The sequence below is a fragment of the Lathyrus oleraceus genome, chromosome 6 (assembly GCF_024323335.1).
Source record: "Lathyrus oleraceus cultivar Zhongwan6 chromosome 6, CAAS_Psat_ZW6_1.0, whole genome shotgun sequence".
NCBI classification, from domain to species: domain Eukaryota; kingdom Viridiplantae; phylum Streptophyta; class Magnoliopsida; order Fabales; family Fabaceae; genus Lathyrus; species Lathyrus oleraceus.
In genome coordinates this window covers 374,264,887-374,287,152 of record NC_066584.1, presented here as the reverse complement: position 1 = coordinate 374,287,152, position 22,266 = coordinate 374,264,887, and the positions used below count along the sequence as shown (strand labels likewise).

At 35.9% G+C, this 22,266-nt stretch overlaps 1 protein-coding gene and 1 long non-coding RNA gene across 3 annotated transcripts; both read left to right on the top strand.

Moving 5' to 3' along the window:
* The first annotated feature begins 12,685 nt into the window (after positions 1 to 12,685).
* On the top strand, positions 12,686 to 16,596 carry LOC127095723 (zinc finger BED domain-containing protein RICESLEEPER 1). Its single transcript, XM_051034372.1, has 6 exons — positions 12,686 to 12,718; positions 14,739 to 14,875; positions 15,045 to 15,141; positions 15,230 to 15,739; positions 15,880 to 16,450; positions 16,557 to 16,596. The coding sequence occupies exons 3-6, from the start codon at positions 15,045 to 15,047 to the stop codon at positions 16,594 to 16,596; spliced, it is 1,218 nt and encodes a 405-aa protein (XP_050890329.1). The 5' UTR covers positions 12,686 to 12,718; positions 14,739 to 14,875.
* A 10-nt stretch (positions 16,597 to 16,606) lies between these two features.
* LOC127098428 (uncharacterized) lies at positions 16,607 to 19,035 on the top strand. Of its 2 annotated transcripts, none has more exons than XR_007793359.1 (9): positions 16,607 to 17,235; positions 17,339 to 17,405; positions 17,475 to 17,604; positions 17,758 to 17,823; positions 17,903 to 17,993; positions 18,196 to 18,283; positions 18,376 to 18,497; positions 18,698 to 18,787; positions 18,892 to 19,035. It is a non-coding gene; the product is annotated as an uncharacterized LOC127098428 (long non-coding RNA). The 2 variants fall into 2 exon arrangements; XR_007793358.1 differs by having other exon boundaries at positions 17,697 to 17,823.
* Positions 19,036 to 22,266: the final 3,231 nt, after the last annotated feature.

Sequence of the window (22,266 nt, the reverse complement as noted above, 5' to 3'; positions counted from 1 at the left end):
ATCGATATCCATGTTTTAATGACGACGTTAACAATGTGACTTATACAACAACGAAAATAGAAGACGACAATGACGCCGGGTTAATGTTCCAGTGCCATTCGACGTCTAATTTGTCAAGTGTGATTGAGTTATACGTATGCTTAGTAGACCACAATGTGGGTGATCAAGTAATGTATCCGATGCAAACTTCTCAATCTCATCAATATCAAATGAGGCAAGAGACTATATTGTCGTTGACACCAGTTCCAGATGAGGATGTCGGGGATGATAGTGACTATGAAGAAGCGCGGTACGTAGATACGCAAAATCTTTTCAGTGGAGAAAGTGACAACTCTGACAACGATATCCCCATAGTGACTATGAAGAAGTGCAGGATCTGTACAATCCACTACTACACATGAGAAATCCCACATACTCACTTGACGAAGATTAATCAATTTTTGAAACCACAGAGCCACTTCGGATAGAGGGGGGTTGCTTGTCATGGAATTTAATAGTAAAGAGGGATGTGTATTCGCCATTCGCCAATTTCACATCAGAAACTGTCTTGATTATTCCGTTTATAAGTCTGATTCTAAACGGCTCATAATCAAGTGTGTTAACGAAGAATGCGCCTTCAAATGCAGAGCATATATGGGGAAGGGGAGTGGTACGTGGGTGATCACTAAGGTTAGCGGTCCGCACACATGCATGTCTTCCACAATGTCTCAAGATCATAGAAAACTTGACTCTAATCTAATATGTAACAATATCAAGTCTCTAATAAACAGTGATGCCTCACTGAAAGTGGAACACATTATCGCTCATATTCGGGAGACATTCAACTACACAATCTCTTACAAAAAGGCATGTATTTCAAAGAATAAGGCTATCGCTGCTATTTATGGAAACTGGAAGACTTCATACAACGACCTGCCGCAATGGTTGTTGGTCATGAAAACATTTCTACCAGATACTATAATAGAACTCAAGACCATTCCTGTATTTTCAAACGAAGGGACTCAAATCAGTGGTGCTAGAGTTTTTCACCGTTTTTTTTTGCTTTCCGACCATGCATCAAGGGTTTTGCATTCTGCAAACCGGTGGTTCAAGTAGATGGCACATGGTTATATGGAAAGTACAGGGGAACTTTGTTAATGGTTGTGGCACAAGACGAAAATAGGAACATATTTCCAATAGCTTTTGCATTGGTAGAGGGTCAAACTGGAGAAGCATGAAGTTTTTTCTTGAGAAATCTTAGAATGCATGTCACACCACAACCCAACCTATGTTTGATATCAGATTGACATGAGTCAATAAAGAGTGCCTATAATAACCCGGATAATGGTTGGCAACACCCTCCCTCCTCACACGTCTATTGCATCAGACATATAGCGCAAAATTTCATGAGGGAATTTAGAGACAAGGAACTTCAAAAAAAAATTGTTAACACGGGTATCTTCCAAAACATATCTTTGTTAACCTGGGTATCTTCCAAAGCATATCTTTGTTAACATATCTAACAGTAACTTCTACATACTAATTTACTTTTCATTTTCATTTTTAGGGTATGCACTAAACGAGGCAACATATGAATACTACATGGGAGAGATACGTAAGGTTAACATAGCAGCGTTAGAATGGGTAAACAATATTCCAAGAGAAAAATGGACGAGATCATTCGATGGAGGGAAACATTGGGGTCATATGACTACCAACCTTGTAGAACCAATGAACTCGGTCTTAAAATCCACACGCAACCTACCTATTACCGCTTTGGTAAAATCAGCATATTATCGATTGGCACACTGTTTGGGAAAAAAGGACATGACTGGACTAAAATGTTGGATTCTGGCCAACTGTTCACTGAAAACTGTAACACCCTTCTAAAATACCCCAAATATTTAATAAAAACAACAATAACAAATATATATCAGAGTAATTATGCACCAAGGGTGTCACACAACACTTCACACATTTCACCATAAAATTCAGTCATGCTCATTATTTAATTCAAAATAACATTTTTGCATAATTCGCAGCGGATAGAAATCAAATCAACCATTCAAAACATATAACAGATTACATGTAAAATTATTCAACAATTAAAAACATCCCGTCCCGATGTTACATCTATCAGAGCATGACCCACTACGGAGACTACACTAGACTCCAAGCACTAGCTTCTACTCAATCACTGCTCGTTACCTGAAAAAATAGTTGTAAGGGTGAGTTCTTCAATCGATATAATAAGCGTTATAAATCATCATGTAATGCTAAGTAATTTTACACGTTTCATCACCCAAATCAGATTTACACATTCAGTAACGGCACATCAACTCAAACATCATACTTAATATCAACACAATTACACTCCTCAATTAAATTAAACATCCATACAACAAGCCAACAAAATGCAACTCTAATGAGACTCGACTCGTCATGCATGTGGTACCATTCGGAGTAAAACTCCCAACTTAAAATCATTGCCATTTTATTGGGCATCAAGGCATAAGCCTTCAACTTTCAACTTAAAATTTTGCCAATCCAGGCCAACGTGGTGTGAGCAAAGCTCCGACTTAATGCATATGAATGTACATGGCATACACGACTTTAAACTGTCGACAACATAATAAGAATAGCAATACAACAATGTTTTCAACAAAATCAACTTATAATCAACTTATAATCAACTTTGGCTCACCAAGCCTACAACTCAGTATTTTCAACAACTTTAACACAGCTTATCAACATATTTGTATCAACACTTCATAACATAAACTCAACAAAGTTACTCATCAAAATTAACGATAATAGGCCAATAACCAATTATGTTCACAACATTAAAATATCAATTTTTTCCAATTTCCAACAGTGTTAACCGGTTAACGCCCTGGGTTAACCGGTTAACGCAGGACAAAACACACTTTCTGGCAAGACGCAACAGTGTTAACCGGTTAACGCCCTGGGTTAACCGGTTAACGCAGGCAAAACAACACATTTCCACAAAATATAACAGTGTTAACCGGTTAACGCCCTGGGTTAACCGGTTAACGCAGACAAAACAGCAGTTCCTGCGCTAACACAAGGCAGAATGCAGAGTTCTCCGCATTTTCCGCCGTTGGAGGACTTCCGGACCTCCGATTCAATTTCCGTAAAAAGCTATACGTTCGGGGGAACACGACTCACACAATTGCGGACTCAATTTCAGCTTTAATACGACTTATTCATCACAATTTTTCAGCATTCTACAATCCCAATTAGGGTCAATTCAACGGTTTATCACTACCCATGACATGTTAATCTATAATACCCATTAAACGACGATAAACCCCCCTTACCTGAGATAATTCGGCAATCTCTAAGCTTCAAGCTTTTCCGTTCTTCAACCTTTGCTCTCTAGCTCTTCCTCTTTGCCCTTTCTCCACTTTCCACTTTTCAGCCGCTTCTCTGTTTCACGTGAAAACTCTTTACCAAAAATGAAAACCCTTTTTCTCTTATTCCAACTTATATATTTTCCACTAATTATTATTCCAAATAATAATAATAATAATAATCCAATAATTCAATTTATTTAATTAAATTAATAAATATATTATTAACTTAATTAAATAATTCTCTTATTTTATTCGGGGTGTTACAACTCTCCCCCACTAAAAGAGTTTTCGTCCTCGAAAACGTACCTCAAGCAAATAACTCTGGATAAGACTCTTTCATCTGACTCTCCAGTTCCCAAGTCACATTGCCACCTGCTGGTCCTCCCTAAGCTACCTTCACTAAGGCAATCTCTTTACCCCGCAACTGCTTCAACTCTCGATCCTCAATCCTCATAGGCGATATTTCAACAGTCAGGTTATCTCTCACCTGTACATCATCTACTTGGATCACATGTGACGGGTTATGAATGTACCTCCTCAACTGAGACACATGAAAAACCTCATGCAAATTCGCAAGTGACGGCGGTAAAGCGATACGATAGGCTACCTCTCCTATCCTCTCCAAACTCTGATAAGGACCAATAAATCGAGGTGTCAACTTCTTTGACTTCAAAGCTCGACCAACCCCAGTTATCGGAGTAACACGAAGAAACACGTGATCTCCCTCTCGGAACTCAAGTGATTTCCTTCTCTTGTCGTGATAACTCTTCTGACGACTCTGAGCAATTCTCATCTTCTCCTGAATCATCTTAATCTTTTCCGTAGTTTGTTGAACAATTTCCGGTCCAACCACAGCACTCTCACCGGACTCATACCAACATAACGGTGTCCGACATCTCCTACCATACAAAGCTTCAAACGGCGCCATACCAATGCTCGAATGAAAACTATTGTTGTAGGTAAACTCAATCAAAGGTAAATAACAATCCCAAGCACCTCCCTTTTCTAAAACGCAAGCTCTCAAAAGATCCTCCAATGACTGAATCGTCCTCTCAGTCTGACCATCAGTCTGCGGGTGATATGCAGAGCTCAATCTCAGCTTAGTTCCCAAAGCCTTCTGCAAACCTTCCCAGAATTTCGATGTAAATCTAGGATCTCTGTCTGAAACAATACTCGACGGAATACCATGCAAACTTACAACCTTCTCAATATACAACTCAGCTAATCTCTCTAACGGATAGTCCATTCTAATCGGAATGAAATGAGCCGACTTTGTCAATCTGTCAACAATCACCCAAATAGCTTCAAAATTCTTATTTGTCCTCGGTAAACCAGAAACAAAATCCATACTGATACTATCCCACTTCCACTCTGGAATAGCCAACGGTTGCATTAGCCCAGACGGCTTCTGATGCTCAATCTTTGACTTCTGACAAGTCAAACAGGAATAAACAAAACTCGCAATTTCTCTTTTCATTCCCGGCCACCAAAATAACTTTTTCAAATCATGATACATCTTCGTAGCTCCAGGATGAATACTCAGGCCACTACGATGTCCTTCTTCAAGAATACTCTTCTTAAGTTCGATAACATCCGGAATACACACCCGATTACCAAATCTCAAAACACCATTCTCATCAACTCTGAATTCGCCACCTTGACCTTGATTCACTAGAGTCAACTTATCAACCAAAAGCACATCGGATTTCTGACCCTCTCTGATCTCATCCAGAATACCACTTGTTAACTTCAACATTCCCAATTTAACACTATTGTGAGTACTCTCACACACCAAACTCAAGTCTCTAAACTGCTCAATTAAATCCAATTCCTTAACCATTAGCGTAGACATATGTAATGATTTCCGACTCAATGCATCAACCACTATGTTTGCTTTACCCGGGTGGTAATTCAAACCAAAGTCATAATCCTTCAGAAACTCTAGCCATCTTCTCTGTCTCATATTCAGCTCTTTCTGATCAAACAAATACTTTAAACTTTTATGGTCACTGAAAACCTCAAATCTTGACCCGTACAAGTAATGCCTCCATAACTTCAGAACAAACACCACAGCCGCCAACTCTAAATCGTGCGTCGGGTAGTTCCTCTCATGAACCCTCAGCTGTCTTGAAGCATAAGCTATAACCTGCTTATTCTGCATCAACACACCACCCAAACCCAACAATGAAGCATCACAGTAAACCTCAAATGGTTCCGACGAACTCGGTAATATCAGAATAGGAGCAGTAGTTAACCTTCTCTTTAACTCTTGGAAACCTTCTTCACATTTTGAGTCCCAAACAAACGCTTGCCCCTTCCTAGTCAACATCGTCAATGGTAACGCCAACTTAGAAAATCCCTCAATGAACTTCCTATAATAACCAGCCAAACCAAGGAAACTTCGAATCTCAGCAACAGACTTCGGAGCTTCCCACTTAGATACCGCTTCTATCTTAGAAGGATCAACAGCAACGCCACCTCTTGAAATCACATGACCAAGAAAACTCACCTCTTCTAACCAAAATTCACACTTAGACAGTTTAGCAAATAACTTCTTTTCTCGTAGAACTCCTAAAACCACTCTCAAATGTTCAGCATGCTCTTCTTCAGATTTCGAATACACCAAAATATCATCAATAAACACCACAACAAACTTGTCTAGGTACGGATGGAAAATCCTATTCATATACTCCATAAATACTCCAGGCGCATTAGTCACACCAAAAGGCATTACAGAATACTCATAATGTCCATACCTTGTTCTGAAAGCAGTCTTCTGAATATCCTCGGTTTTCACACGGATCTGATGATATCCAGATCTCAAATCTATTTTGCTGAACACACTTGCACCAACCAACTGATCCATCAAATCATCAATCCTCGGCAAAGGATACCGATTCTTGATCGTCACTTTATTCAGTTGCCTGTAGTCCACGCACAACCTCATAGTACCTTCTTTCTTCTTAACCAATAACACTGGTGCACCCCACGGTGACACACTCGGACGAATAAATTTCTTATCCAACAAATCTTCCAACTGACTCTTCAATTCAGTTAACTCAACAGCAGACATACGGTACGGAGCCATCGATATCGGCCTAGTACCAGGTACCAAATCAATCGAGAACTCCACTTCGCGCTCTGGCGGTAATTCATTCACCTCTTCCGGATAATACTTTCTCATGAATTCCCTGCGGAATACATCCCAAGTAATGACTTCACCTGCCACGGTCAACCTCTCGTGAGTCTCTAGCCACCAGTCATCAGCTTCGACTGCTAGCATGTGAGTACCATACCGAACCTTCTGAGCTGGAGTGCAATCCATAACACGGAAGATTCTCTCAATCTCTTTCAACCATCCCAAGGCTGCATCTGGATCATGCTTCCCTTTAAATACCGGCGGATTCTCTCTCTGAAAAGTCGCCAAGCTACGTGATCCAGCATCTCCACCAGCATTTGGCAAGTTCTGCACAGCTTGTGCCATTGCTTGCATTGCGGCAGCCATTGCAGCATCATTCCTTCCAGCCATTTCAACTTATCAATACAACACAACTTAAAGTTAGATTAGTAACAATACACAATTGTTAGACAGCAATGACACGACAACTGGCCGGACAGACCGACCTGCTCTGATACCACTAATGTAACACCCTTCTAAAATACCCCAAATATTTAATAAAAATAACAATAACAAATATATATCAGAGTAATTATGCACCAAGGGTGTCACACAACACTTCACACATTTCACCATAAAATTCAGTCATGCTCATTATTTAATTCAAAATAACATTTTTGCATAATTCGCAGCGGATAGAAATCAAATCAACCATTCAAAACATATAACAGATTACATGTAAAATTATTCAACAATTAAAAACATCCCGTCCCGATGTTACATCTATCAGAGCATGACCCACTACGGAGACTACACTAGACTCCAAGCACTAGCTTCTACTCAATCACTGCTCGTTACCTGAAAAAATAGTTGTAAGGGTGAGTTCTTCAATCGATATAATAAGCATTATAAATCATCATGTAATGCTAAGTAATTTTACACGTTTCATCACCCAAATCAGATTTACACATTCAGTAACGGCACATCAACTCAAACATCATACTTAATATCAACACAATTACACTCCTCAATTAAATTAAACATCCATACAACAAGCCAACAAAATGCAACTCTAATGAGACTCGACTCGTCATGCATGTGGTACCATTCGGAGTAAAACTCCCAACTTAAAATCATTGCCATTTTATTGGGCATCAAGGCATAAGCCTTCAACTTTCAACTTAAAATTTTGCCAATCCAGGCCAACGTGGTGTGAGCAAAGCTCCGACTTAATGCATATGAATGTACATGGCATACACGACTTTAAACTGTCGACAACATAATAAGAATAGCAATACAACAATGTTTTCAACAAAATCAACTTATAATCAACTTATAATCAACTTTGGCTCACCAAGCCTACAACTCAGTATTTTAACAACTTTAACACAGCTTATCAACATATTTGTATCAACACTTCATAACATAAACTCAACAAAGTTACTCATCAAAATTAACGATAATAGGCCAATAAACAATTATGTTCACAATATTAAAATATCAATTTTTTCCAATTTCCAACAGTGTTAACCGGTTAACGCCCTGGGTTAACCGGTTAACGCAGGACAAAACACACTTTCTGGCAAGACGCAACAGTGTTAACCGGTTAACGCCCTGGGTTAACCGGTTAACGCAGGCAAAACAGCACATTTCCATAAAATATAACAGTGTTAACCGGTTAACGCCCTGGGTTAACCGGTTAACGCAGACAAAACAGCAGTTCCTGCGCTAACACAAGGCAGAATGCAGAGTTCTCCGCATTTTCCGCCGTTGGAGGACTTCCGGACCTCCGATTCAATTTCCGTAAAAAGCTATACGTTCGGGGGAACACGACTCACACAATTACGGACTCAATTTCAGCTTTAATACGACTTATTCATCACAATTTTTCAGCATTCTACAATCCCAATTAGGGTCAATTCAACGGTTTATCACTACCCATGACATGTTAATCTATAATACCCATTAAACGACGATAAACCCCCCTTACCTGAGATAATTCGGCAATCTCTAAGCTTCAAGCTTTTCCGTTCTTCAACCTTTGCTCTCTAGCTCTTCCTCTTTGCCCTTTCTCCACTTTCCACTTTTCAGCCGCTTCTCTGTTTCACGTGAAAACTCTTTACCAAAAATGAAAACCCTTTTTCTCTTATTCCAACTTATATATTTTCCACTAATTATTATTCCAAATAATAATAATAATAATAATCCAATAATTCAATTTATTTAATTAAATTAATAAATATATTATTAACTTAATTAAATAATTCTCTTATTTTATTCGGGGTGTTACAACTCTCCCCCACTAAAAGAGTTTTCGTCCTCGAAAACGTACCTCAAGCAAATAACTCTGGATAAGACTCTTTCATCTGACTCTCCAGTTCCCAAGTCACATTGCCACCTGCTGGTCCTCCCCAAGCTACCTTCACTAAGGCAATCTCTTTACCCCGCAACTGCTTCAACTCTCGATCCTCAATCCTCATAGGCGATATTTCAACAGTCAGGTTATCTCTCACCTGTACATCATCTACTTGGATCACATGTGACGGGTCATGAATGTACCTCCTCAACTGAGACACATGAAAAACCTCATGCAAATTCGCAAGTGACGGCGGTAAAGCGATACGATAGGCTACCTCTCCTATCCTCTCCAAACTCTGATAAGGACCAATAAATCGAGGTGTCAACTTCTTTGACTTCAAAGCTCGACCAACCCCAGTTATCGGAGTAACACGAAGAAACACGTGATCTCCCTCTCGGAACTCAAGTGATTTCCTTCTCTTGTCGTGATAACTCTTCTGACGACTCTGAGCAATTCTCATCTTCTCCTGAATCATCTTAATCTTTTCCGTAGTTTGTTGAACAATTTCCGGTCCAACCACAGCACTCTCACCGGATTCATACCAACATAACGGTGTCCGACATCTCCTACCATACAAAGCTTCAAACGGCGCCATACCAATGCTCGAATGAAAACTATTGTTGTAGGTAAACTCAATCAAAGGTAAATAACAATCCCAAGCACCTCCCTTTTCCAAAACGCAAGCTCTCAAAAGATCCTCCAATGACTGAATCGTCCTCTCAGTCTGACCATCAGTCTGCGGGTGATATGCAGAGCTCAATCTCAGCTTAGTTCCCAAAGCCTTCTGCAAACCTTCCCAAAATTTCGATGTAAATCTAGGATCTCTGTCTGAAACAATACTCGACGGAATACCATGCAAACTTACAACCTTCTCAATATACAACTCAGCTAATCTCTCTAACGGATAGTCCATTCTAATCGGAATGAAATGAGCCGACTTTGTCAATCTGTCAACAATCACCCAAATAGCTTCAAAATTCTTATTTGTCCTCGGTAAACCAGAAACAAAATCCATACTGATACTATCCCACTTCCACTCTGGAATAGCCAACGGTTGCATTAGCCCAGACGGCTTCTGATGCTCAATCTTTGACTTCTGACAAGTCAAACAGGAATAAAGGGAATTGAGGAGGAAGTAATCAAATCAAATAGCCACACGGTTATGCAATTTGATCGTGAAAGGTTTTGCTTCCTGGTCCAGGAAACTGTGCATCATAGTGACGGAAGACCGACTACCCATTACAATGTCGACCTTCAGAATCTGACGTGTGAGTGTGGAAGATTCCAAATGTTTCATGTCCCTTGCTCACATGTTATTGCAGTGTGTTCAAGCATAAGACAAGACTATTCTGTGCATATAGCTGACGTGTTCAAAGTTATAAACGTATTTAAGGTCTACGGGGAGAGGTTTCCTCGGGATCCCAACCGAAACAAGTTGGCCACAATATGAAGGTGACACGTTATGCCACAACGACTGCATGCGGAGAAACAAGAAAGGTCGCCCAAACAGTTGTCGAATTAGAACTGAAATTGACAACGTTGAAAAAGAAAAAAAGGAGGTGTAGTATTTGTCGAGAAATATGACATATGCGCAGAAAATGTCCAACTAGGCCTGCCCCTTCTACTTAGTTATGTCTGAAGTTTTAGTATATTCAATCTTCGTTATATTTCGTGTATTTACTTTTTTCAACAACAAGTTCTATTTAGAGCGTAACATTATCGTCTACAACACAAGACATGTTACAACATAATAACAACTTCAAATATAGATAAAAAACTACAACTATTCCAACACGTTATAACAACTAATCACTCCAACACCTTTTATCATATTATCATTTTAAACGACAACAACTAAAACAAGTGGATCTTCAACACCTCGACTAACTTCTCCACTATGCGCAGAAAACATACAAGTAACATCCATATCATTTTCTACACGATCCCAATAATGCATGTATGTACCATCTGGGCTAGCATCCGTAAGAGTTATGTTAGGACAATAATATTCAATTTTTCTAACACGTCGAATCGGACCACCCAGATGTCCAAAACTTGCGTTGATGGCAGAAACCAACTGTCTGAACTTCCATTGTGGATTCAAACAAACCCTCATCTGCTTATCTGTTTCAAAGAAAATAATACAACACACAAACATGATTCACAACTAATATATTCATTTGTCATATGCTTCCTCTATTTATAGAAAACCTAATGGAAATAAAAAATAATATTATAGTATTGTTTAAGCGGGAAAAATCTATATCGAAATATTATTTTGGCGGGAAAAATTATATTCTACGTTTTTGTAACAATAGAGGAAAAATATTATTTGGGTGGGAAAAATAATATTAATTTTTTTATTTAATTTTTCATTTTTATTAAAAATATTATGTAAAAATTAATTTAATTTGTTAAAAAAAATTGAAGTTTTCTTTTTAATATTAATTTTAATGTAATATTAAATATTTATTACAAATATTACATAAAAAGCTATATAATTTCAAAATATTAAATAATTATTAATAAATATTTTTTTAATAATATGTCACTATTTATTATTAAATTTATTTTTAGAACGATTTATTTTTAAAACAATTTATTATTTAATTTTATTTTAAATATTAATTTTTAATTATTATTAAATATTTATTACAAATATTAAAAAAAAGTAATATAACTAACTAATATTAAATCATTATGAAAAATATTATATAACAAAGTATTTAATTTATTAAAAAAAATATTTTAATTTTTATTAAATATAATATTTTAATTAATTTTTAATATAAATTAATTATTTTATTCATTTAAAATTAATTCAGAAATTAAAAAAAAAAAGAATAATAAAATAATGCATCCTCCATCCCAGATGGCACACCCCAACTGAATATCTGGGACGTCCCCATCTTGGATGGAGGCCTCCTAATAATAATTAAAAAAGCTCACAAAAGGACAAAAGAAAGTGGGAGATTAGAAAATTATTTTGCAAAGTGGCATTTTGAGAAAAAAAATTCATTTGAGTAGCATGGAGGTCAAAAAATTCCATTTAAATATTAGATGTAAATTTGTTTCAACATTCTTCTGACACATAAAAAAATGAATATTCTTGCCAAGTCACCACCCCATTCTCCGTCTTGTAGAATAACTTAGCGCTGGACAGAATAAAGAAACCCAGCCCAAACCGACCAAACCATGTGGCCCCTTAGACACCGGTTCGGGTGAGTCGGTTTTTCGGTTTGACGGTTTGAATAATCTTGGGTTCACATGGGTTAAACCGGTCGGTTTAGGTTTGAATTTATGGACCCGATGATATCCTAAACCGACCGGTTCAGTAGAAATTATGTTATAGACCATAAATTCCTAAATCAACCGGCCGACCCAACCAAAACCAAGACTCTCTCTCAGTCTCAAATCTCAATTCATTAGTTCCACTTCTTCGTGAGATTCATACGCACAAACAGCAACGTTACTCCGCTAGGGTTCATCATTCTCTCAGGTAATCGGTTGATTCTAGGGTTCATCCTTTCAATTTCCAGTTCGTGGTTTCATCGTTTAAGAACTAACTCTTTCTACCTTCCAATTTTTCGGTTGATGCTAGTTCGTGGTTTCATCGTTTAACGAAGAACCGTCGCCGTCCATTATTCAACCATAAATCACCACCGATGTAAGTTACTCCTTATCTTTCTTTCTCTCTTTCCCTCTCTTTCTCTCTGACTATGGTTGAAATGTTAAGTTTGGTTGAACTATTTTTGATGGGTTTGACTTTGTTTTGTTTTAACTCCGATTCTAAAACTGCTTCTTCAGATTGATTTTGTGAAGGTGTTGTCGGTAAATATTGTTCCTACTCGGCTCGCCGACAACTTCCGGAATAAGAAGCCTGAGGTTTTACTCTTGGCCGTTATAAACTTCATGTTATCTATAGCTACTAATAACTAGCTGTTCAAATAAAAAGTGATTTTTAAAAAGTGATTTTTAAAGCTATAACTACTGCTATGAAGAATCATTAGTTACTGCTATGAAGAAATAATCATTTTCTTACACAAGTTTGAAATCACTTTTTTCAAGCATTAACAAATAGGCTCTTTATCATGCTAGTCTTGCATCTGACAGAAATAAGTTTAAGTTGTTATAGAGGAATATTTGTTTTTAGAATTAGTTATTTGTGATTGGGGCAAGTATTTTTGAACTACTGTTTTTGCAGCCTCATTGTTTCTGTTTTATTTTCTATTTATTTTGTACTTTCTTGATATTTCAATATGATTATAAAACTATTTCATTGTTCAGTTGTTTGGGTTGTGTGGCATTATTAGTTTTGAGTAAGCTAAGTTATACTTGATGGTTTGAGTTTTGTGGTATGGTTCACATTAGTTCTGGTTTTGTTTTGAATAGCTTTTATACTGATTATTATGGCTTGTTTGAATATTATGAGAATGGTTGGACATATCAAGATATTACGATGCTTAGGTGTTGGATCATAAGTCACACTTCATTTTAATAGTTGTTGCTTTTAATCCTAGGATTTAAACCTTTTAATTATAAATTTGAATTGAGGAATTCAATTTTTATATCTTCTCCGTTAGAGAATTCTTACTTCCCCCAATGTTGAAAACTTTGTTAGTTCATGTAAAGTTTATTATTCTCTTTTCTCATTTCATCTATTTGTATAGATATATAAATATAGATGATATACTTAAATTTTTACCTTAGCTGCATATTGAAATGTTTTTTTTGTCAATGTCTGAACCTCATCAGTCTTTTTGATTACGTTATCTAGTAATTTATATGCTGTTTCTGTCATCATATTTGGTTTATAGGGTGAAAGTATGTGCAAATCAGGCCTAACATATGTTTATATGTACATCTTTTAATTTGAAATTTGCTTTACACAATAGATCTGTCCAACTGTAGTTTGTTTTGGAAGTCGTGTTATTTAATTTGAAATTTGCTTTAACACAGAAAAGATGTAGACTAACAACCAAGTTTGTTTACAAAGTCTTGAATATTCGATAAAAATCAAAAAAGAAATGAAAATTTTAATAATTATGAGGCATGGTCAAGAGTGATTTCAATCTTGGTTGTTTCTAATGGATATCTGGTAACACAATGTGCTGTTATTGTAACGAGGAACAATATTCTAAAGGTAATTGGATGAGTCCTGCCGCCAACGACCTAACTCAATCGAAGTATAAATCTGTGTCCAAAAACCGTTTTAATCCTTATACATCAGTTTAATACTTTGATAGTTTGTTAATATAAAATATTATTTGTAATTCTTGTCTGTTTGTAACTATTTTAAAATAATATTTATAAGTATTCCTCTATTTGTTTTGTATTCCTCTAAGGGGCCACATGGTTTGGTCGGTTTGGGCTGGGTTTCTTTATTCTGTCCAGCGCTAACACTCCCTATTCAAATACTTGTCTTTTTAAATTTCTTTTCGTTGAAAACATTGAACTTTCTAACCAGCATCACCCACCGACACAATTTCAAGGTAAGTGTCCTAATAGGTATTCTCATATGAAGTGGCATTTAGGCTAAAGATGAGTTGTTAGTTATTTGGCTTGTACTGTATGCTTTTAGTGTGATAATAATTTGTTATGAAGGTGCCAGCTAATTGATCATAGCACGCAATGGGAAGAAGATAAATTTGAGTTTGGGTTGCCTACTCAACAACACTGTATGTCAAGAAGCAGTGGATGCATATCATTAAAATTTATTTCTAGTTCTGCTATAGTAGATGCAGTTCTTAAACATTTATCCTTTCATATAATGGCAGGAAAATTATTGGTGCGCGTTGGTATATTAAAGGATATGAAGTAGAATTCGGTAATCACACTTCTGGTACTAGTTTTCTGTAATCACACTTCTTTTTTCAAATGATTTTTCATCACTTTTTATTGCCAGATTATGGTTCCAGTCCCACAACTATTGGTTTAGAGGTTATTAATAGGCCCACAACTCTTGTTGTGAAGAGATTGATCTTTGAGACAGTAACCTTGAGGTGGAAGTTGAATCATTCTCTTTCGGAGTAACAGCTTCAGGTTGGTTTCTAACTGAGTTTTGATATTTATGCCTATAAATGATTTTCATTTACTGAGAAAGCTTGTTGGTTAAATATTCCATGTGTATTTCTCATCTCATCTTTTTCCTTCTGTTTTATGTTTCTAATTGACAATTCTTGTTTTGTTGGTTGTGTTTTGGTACTGGAAGATGGAGCGCGGCAAAAGTAGCTTGCAAGGAGTTGGAGTTCCTAGCTTGCAAGGAGTTGGAGTTCCTAGCGGAGTTGTAGATCAAGGAGTGAGTCAAGGTAATGCCATCACCTGTCATTTTATACTGAGTGTTTGTTTAATAAGTGATACATGTTATGCTGTCATTTTTAAATGTATGAATTATAGGAGCAGCTGCTGGTACTGCACTCCCTCCACTTCGAAAAAGGAAACTTAATGCTAGTGGTAGTAGAAAAACTTCTACGGTTTGGGAAGAGTTTAACATTTTACCGGATGAGCCTGAACCTATAGCCGCGTGTAAACACTGTCATAAAAGGTACCGATGTGACCCTAAAACACATGGTACTTCTAACATGCTAGCTCACTCGAAAGTGTGTTACAAAAACCCTGCCCTTTTGTTGAAAGACCCCAATCAGACAAACCTTGTAAGCGGCGAGGGTGGGTTTTTAGTTCCAACTAGTCAAAGGTTTAATGCTGCAACCTGTAGGAAGGCCATTAATACCTTTGTTATCCTTGATGAACATTTCTTTAGAGTGGTTGAGGGTGTTGGTTTTAAGCAAATGTGTAAACAATTGCAACCCCAAATGGCTATCCCTACTAGGAGGACCGTTGCTAGGGATTGTTTTCAGCTTTACCTAGCTGAAAAGTCACGTCTTAAAGCCTTTTTTAAATCTGATTGTACTAGGGTTGCACTAACCACAGACTGTTGGACTTCGATACAAAACCTTAGTTATATGGCCACCACTGCACACTTCATTGACACTGCTTGGAAGTACCAAAAAAAATTATTAGTTTCTCTTTAGTTCCAAATCACAAAGGTGATACCATTGGCATGAAAGTCGAGGACGTTTTGAGGGAATGGGGGCTTAGGAAAGTGTCTACAATTACCCTGGATAACGCAACAGCAAATGATGTGGCTGTGAGTTATTTGGATAGAAGACTTAAGAGCAAGAATGCTTTACTGGGTGTAGGTGATTATTTGCATATGAGGTGTGCTGCCCATGTCTTGAACTTGGTAGTGAGAGATGGTGAAAAAGAACATGAAGGGTCTATTGAATCAGTTCGCACTGCTGTTAGGTTTGTAAGGTCTTCTCCACAAAGAGCTATGAAGTTTAAGGAGTGTGTTGAACTTGCGGGCATAACTTGTAAAAAAAAACTTTGTCTTGATGTTTCTACAAGGTGGAATTCCACTTACCTAATGTTGGATGCTGCTGAAAAGTTTGAAGCTGCATTTGACAATATGATTGATGAGGATCCTGGATACATCGAATATTTTGACCTCCTTACCGGTCCACCCGGTTCTCAGGATTGGAAAAAAGTTAGGGCTTTTGTGGTTTTCTTACAAACCTTCTATGAGGCAACCAAAGTATTTTCAACTTCGCAAGAAGTGTCCTTGCATTTAGCTTTTCATAACTTGTCTTCAATTTTGTGTGAGCTTCAAGAAGCTTCATTTAACTTGAATTCTTATGTGGCTCCAATGATTTCACATATGAAGGTTAAATATGATAAGTATTGGGGGGATGTGGGAAAAGTGAATCCTTTTCTTTACTATGGAGTGATCTTTGATCCTAGGTTTAAGTTTAACTATATTGAGTGGTCTTTTAATGATATGTATGGGCATTCTAGTGACCTTGCCAAGAAAAATATTGAATGTGTCAAAACTAGTTTGTTTAAACTATATAATTGGCATAAATCTGATCATGATAAGAATGTTGGGGCTAGTCCTTTAAGTGCACCAGGGAGCACTTCCCTTGGAGAAGCATCTTCCCAACCAAAAGAACCATCACCTTTTACAAGGGCTAATGCTTTTAAGAAACATCTGAAGGAAAAAGACACAATTGAAAATGAAAATGAACTAGAGAAGTACTTAGGTGACCCTTGTTGCGGGGAGGGGGAAAATTTTAGTATTCTTAATTGGTGGAAGGAAAATTGCACCCGTTATCCTATATTAGCAACCTTGGTTCGGGATGTGTTGGCAACACCTGTTTCTAGTGTAGCCTCAGAAAGTGCTTTTAGCACGGGGGGGAGGATTTTAGATATCTATAGGAGCTCTTTGAGTCCAGATATGGTCGAAGCGCTTATATGTACTCAAAACTGGTTGAAGCCTTCTGACAATGATCTAAATGTCCTTAATATGACTGAAGAATATGAGATTAGTGAATCAATTGTTTCAGGTACGTTATTAATGAAAACTTTGTCTCTTTTAACATTATTTTAAATATTTGTTAAAATTAAGCCTCTTGCTATATGTTTAACGTATGTTTAAACAACTTGTAGAGTTTCAAGTAGCTACTGGTGGAGCAGCTGCTCCTACACAGGCTGGGCCTGTTTAATTCTCGCCTAGGTATGAAAAATATAGTTTTGTTTTATGTCTTACATTGGTTTAACTATACTGATTTGATTTGATTTGCAGCTGTGAATTTTTGAATATTTTGGAGTCACTTTGTGATTCAATAAGACAAGCCTTTCTTTTTTGGAGTCATTTTTTGAAACTAAGGATGGAACCGTTTCAGTAGCTACTGCGTTTGCTGGTCATCAGGAAGGTAATGCCTCTGCATAATGTTCATGGATCATTTGTTATGTTTATTTATTTCAGATTGTTGTTATTTATGAGAATCATGTTTATTTATTTCAGATTGTTGTTATTTCATATTGCTGTTGTTATGAGAATCATGACTCAGAAACTTTTTGGGCAGACTTTTTGGGCAGCCACTGCTGCTAGTTTCATAACAATTCAGTGTTCGAAATGTTACATTTTTTTGGTATGCTTCTGTTTTAATCTCATTCGCTTATGTGCTATTTTTTTATCTGAAATATGACTGGTTTTTTTCACTCTTACAGACTTGGGGATTAACAAATCTATATTCATTAAGCCCAAGACATTTCACCTTACAGTACTAATGCTTAAGCTGTGGAATAAAGACAGAGTGGGGTATACTATACTATGTGTTAGGTTTGATTATGATTATGATAATTGATTGGTTAAGCATCATTAATCTGTACCCTTAATCATCAATAATACAATTCAATTTTTTTTTCCTGTTTTGGATTTGAATGAACTCTTACTCAACCATTTTTCTATATACTTTTTTTATGCATAATGTTGATGAGATTCAAATTTTTTTGTTTTGCAGGCATATCAAGAGGAGACTGAATAGCTCAAGCTTCTTGCTGAATGGAAGAGAAAGAAAGGTGGATTCAGAGCTACCATGTTTGTTTTTGGTGAGTACAAGACCATTGTTCTCAAAGTTTACCTACTGAAAAGAGGTTTCTATCAGTGGTAGCAAACCCTGTTAACCTTGTTTCTGTTATAGGAAACTTGGTGGCGGCTCAAGTTGCGACAGAAATCGGTTGGAGCGAGTTTGCGATTTCAATGTTTTCACTAGGAATGGTACATTATTTGCAGGCCAGGACTGTTCAAGAAAACTATAAAAAGGTTAAACATTACATGGTGGATCTACTCATTCCCTTTAACATTCCTTGGTCTAGCTTGTGCTGAATATGCTCATGAAGTGAAAACAAGCATGGCCTCTGGTTTAATGCTGCTGATATGTATTGTGTCTGTTTTGGTTTTTGTTTTTCTCATGCTAACTAATGTTGAATATGATAATGCTGAAGTTCTATCTAATTACACAGAAAGCTGCAATAAAGAAGATGGACATGAAAGCATCAAAAGAATTTTTTGCCGAGCTTAAGGTGTTAACGCGTGTTCATCACTTGAACTTGGTAATAGCTTATGAAAAGAATTTGATTTGATTTTATCTTTTGTTATAGAAATTGTTATGCACTAGCTCTTATATATACGATTGTTGATTGATGATCATCTATAGGTAAGGTTGATTGGATATTGCATTGAAGGTTGATTGGATATTGCATTGCCGGAATGGACTTGTCTCTTACAATATTGAAAAATGCACACACTGCTAGAGAACTAAAATGCACGCCAAAATTGGACTTTGAATTAGTAACTCCTGCAACTGCACAGCCTTGGTTTTTCACAAGTCTCACTGATGTATTGGACGTTGATTCACATGTAATCTTTTCCATCGATCTTTTGTATTTACTTTAATCCACTTAATCTATTTTTCACACTTTTTTGGCCCCATTGCAATTTCCTGTATTATATACAGTATGAAAACAAAAGATTCAAAGCTCAAAACAAAACTTCCAATTACGAAAATAATTTCAAGCATCTTGCTTCTGCAAATAAACCTTTTCTGAGACTAGTATCAGACATAATAACATATCATCTCTCTTACTATTACTATCCATGCATAATTTGTTGCTCTACATCCCCATTCATCACAGAACTGTGATGATGAACCATATACCACCGTCCATTATGGAACTCAAAGACATTTGTTACATTGAACGGCCCTGTATCCATGTCAGCAAGATAGATATAATATGAGTAGAAATTTAGAATACAAATGTTAACAATGATTGTTCAATCCATTTCCGAAAAATGCAGCAATTTCATAAGTTTTAAGATATATTGTTTTATTTTTTTGTTCATAAGTAAACTAAAAGTTTAAAGACTAGTATAAAATTGTGCTATTTAAATCCTAGATAAAATCCACTTGTGTTGGGTTTATTTTGGAATGAGCTCAATTATTTTTAAAACCGAATAAACCGCATTATGAAACCGAACCGAACAAAACCGAAACCGAAAATAACCGAATTGCAAACCGGTCGGTTTTGGTTATGTTTTTTCCAACCGATGGTTAGGTCGGATTGGGAATTTGGGCCCGAAAACCGATCCAACCCAACCGATGTCCACCCCTAGAATAACTTTTTTATACATCATGAAGTGACAATTCAAGAAGTTTAATCTTAAAAAAGTGAAACTGCAAAAGTGAAAGGATATCCTTAAATGATCACTGAAATGGGAATCAATTATAATTTATAGTTCCAAATCACGTTTGAAGAAATGGAGGATAAAGTAATGGTTAACATTAATTTAAGATAGAAACATTTTATTACAGGTTTGGTAGTGTCATTGAGCCATTTAAGTGTCATTTTTGTGCATAGAAAATCATTCAAACAATGTTTCCTGCTTCTACCGATAGTACATGATGCTTATGTGTAGATTAATCCAAGTCCAAAGTTATCTTTCTTAACATTGCATTGATTTAATCTAAAATCACAACTTCAGCATAATTAACAAATATCACAAAAAAAAAATTTAATAACAGAAGCAAAAGCAGAAAGAAAAGGTTGAGAGTGTTAGAAATTTTACCTTTTTTATATGGAAGACGACTTAATAGACCTCAAGTATGGTGAATATATGCCAGTGAACAAATGACAATTTAAAAAGTTACTGTTGAAGTCTGATTTGAGAAGACACACTCCCTCTCTAGCATATCCTCTTATTCCATGTGCAGGATATATATAATACGAAATCAATTAACAATTAATCTATTACATCTAAATTTCATTTCAATTTCAAATCTATGGAGAAAAATCACATGAGCGGTTCGCTAATCCAATCCATCCCGAACTTGAATTGCTTTAAGACTCGACCCCTTATTTCAAATATTTAGTTGCGAAACTTGAAATCATAGATGCAGAATTTATATGCCGTGCGAAGAAGAAAAAACTTTAGTCTATAAAAAATTCACATCTTACCCACCTTCAACGATTCTTCATTGTAACACATAAAATAAAATAAAGCACAGACTGAACCTTAAATACCATAAAGAAAGATTAAAAAAACATGATTCTTTATAGAAATTCATAAAATCAAATGGCATAAATTAAACTCACATTACTACTACAAATAAGACATTTTTATGACGAAACTTCCATCTCAAACATTTAAAAATTGAAGAAATATATTATGAGAACACCATGTTTTATTTTATTAAAAACCCTTTCTCTCGATTTTGTCTAAAAATTGAGATTATATATATATATATATATATATATATATATATATATATATATATATATAATATATATATATATATATATATATTATATATATAATATATATATATATATATATATATATTATATATATATTATATATATATATAATATATAATATAATATATTAATATATATATATATTGTAAGACCATAATTTTGACCCTAGGATCCCTCATGGCATCATGTTATTGCGCAAGTGCATTGCCTCAAGGATCATAGCATGGTTGGCTCCTTAACCCTAAGGTTGAGACTTGTTTGAGTGTTTTGAGACCACCAAGCAATGCTTGTATTGTATATTATTGTTTTTCTTATTTGATTACTAACCAAAAGCACAAAAATATGTCACTAACTCTTTTTGTTTTGAAGCTCAAGTGATCATGTGCCCCACAATGCTCCTAGGAGGCTCCTAAGCCCAATGCAATGGTTAGATGAAGAAGAGAAAAAGCATGACAATGGTCCACAAAGCTTATAATAGTCATATATGTCTCCCAAGTATCTCAATTTACCAATTTGATTAAGACCCAAAGGGCTTGAAGATTGTTTCCCAAGGAAACCCTAATTCAATTGTGCTTTGACTGTGCCTTGCCCATGAAGCAATCTCAACCTCTGATCAAATTTAATCAATGGAAGTTCTTTCATTTATCATTTTATGTATATATGAGCCTATTTGAGGCCCCTCAATCATTTATTCATCAAGATTGGAAGTTTGACCTTGAAAAGTTGATCAGTCAAGTCATCTAACTAAACTAAGAATCCATGAGATTTAACTTTTGATGTGTTTGTCAAATGAAGATGACCCCAAGAGAAAAAATATTCTTAAGAACCATATGAACAACTTTCATGTTCATCATAAATCCATTTGAAACCTGGAAGGTTATCATTAATTTCAAAACATTATAGGTCATTTTGACTGAAACCCTAATTTTGGGTCAACTTACCAAGGACATAACTTCCTTAATTTTTATTATTTTGAGGTGATACCGAATGAATTGGAAAGCTTGAGAAGTCTACTTCAAATGTTATGTTGGACAAAATTTCATAATCCTAAAATAAATACATGTGATAATGAAAAACATTATAGGTCATCTTGGACCTAATTCATTGAATTTGAAAAAGTACCCAACTTCAAATGCCCATAACTTTGTCATAGAAAATCCAAATGATTCAAAATTTGAGTCTAGATTTATCATCTTGAAAATATATACAACTTTGATGTTAGATATTTTTTCATTTGAAGTTTGCATCATGAAAACAGAGGGGTTTGATTAAGCATA

Excerpts from the sequence above, each read along its gene's own strand:
- LOC127095723 (XM_051034372.1), top strand. The coding sequence starts at position 15,045 with ATGGAGCGCGGCAAAAGTAGCTTGCAAGGAGTTGGAGTTCCTAGCTTG. Across the intron at positions 15,142-15,229 it reads AGATCAAGGAGTGAGTCAAG|GAGCAGCTGCTGGTACTGCA; the intron begins GTAATGCCATCA and ends TATGAATTATAG. Across the intron at positions 16,451-16,556 it reads TTTTCAACTTCGCAAGAAGT|GTTAAATATGATAAGTATTG; the intron begins GTCCTTGCATTT and ends TCACATATGAAG.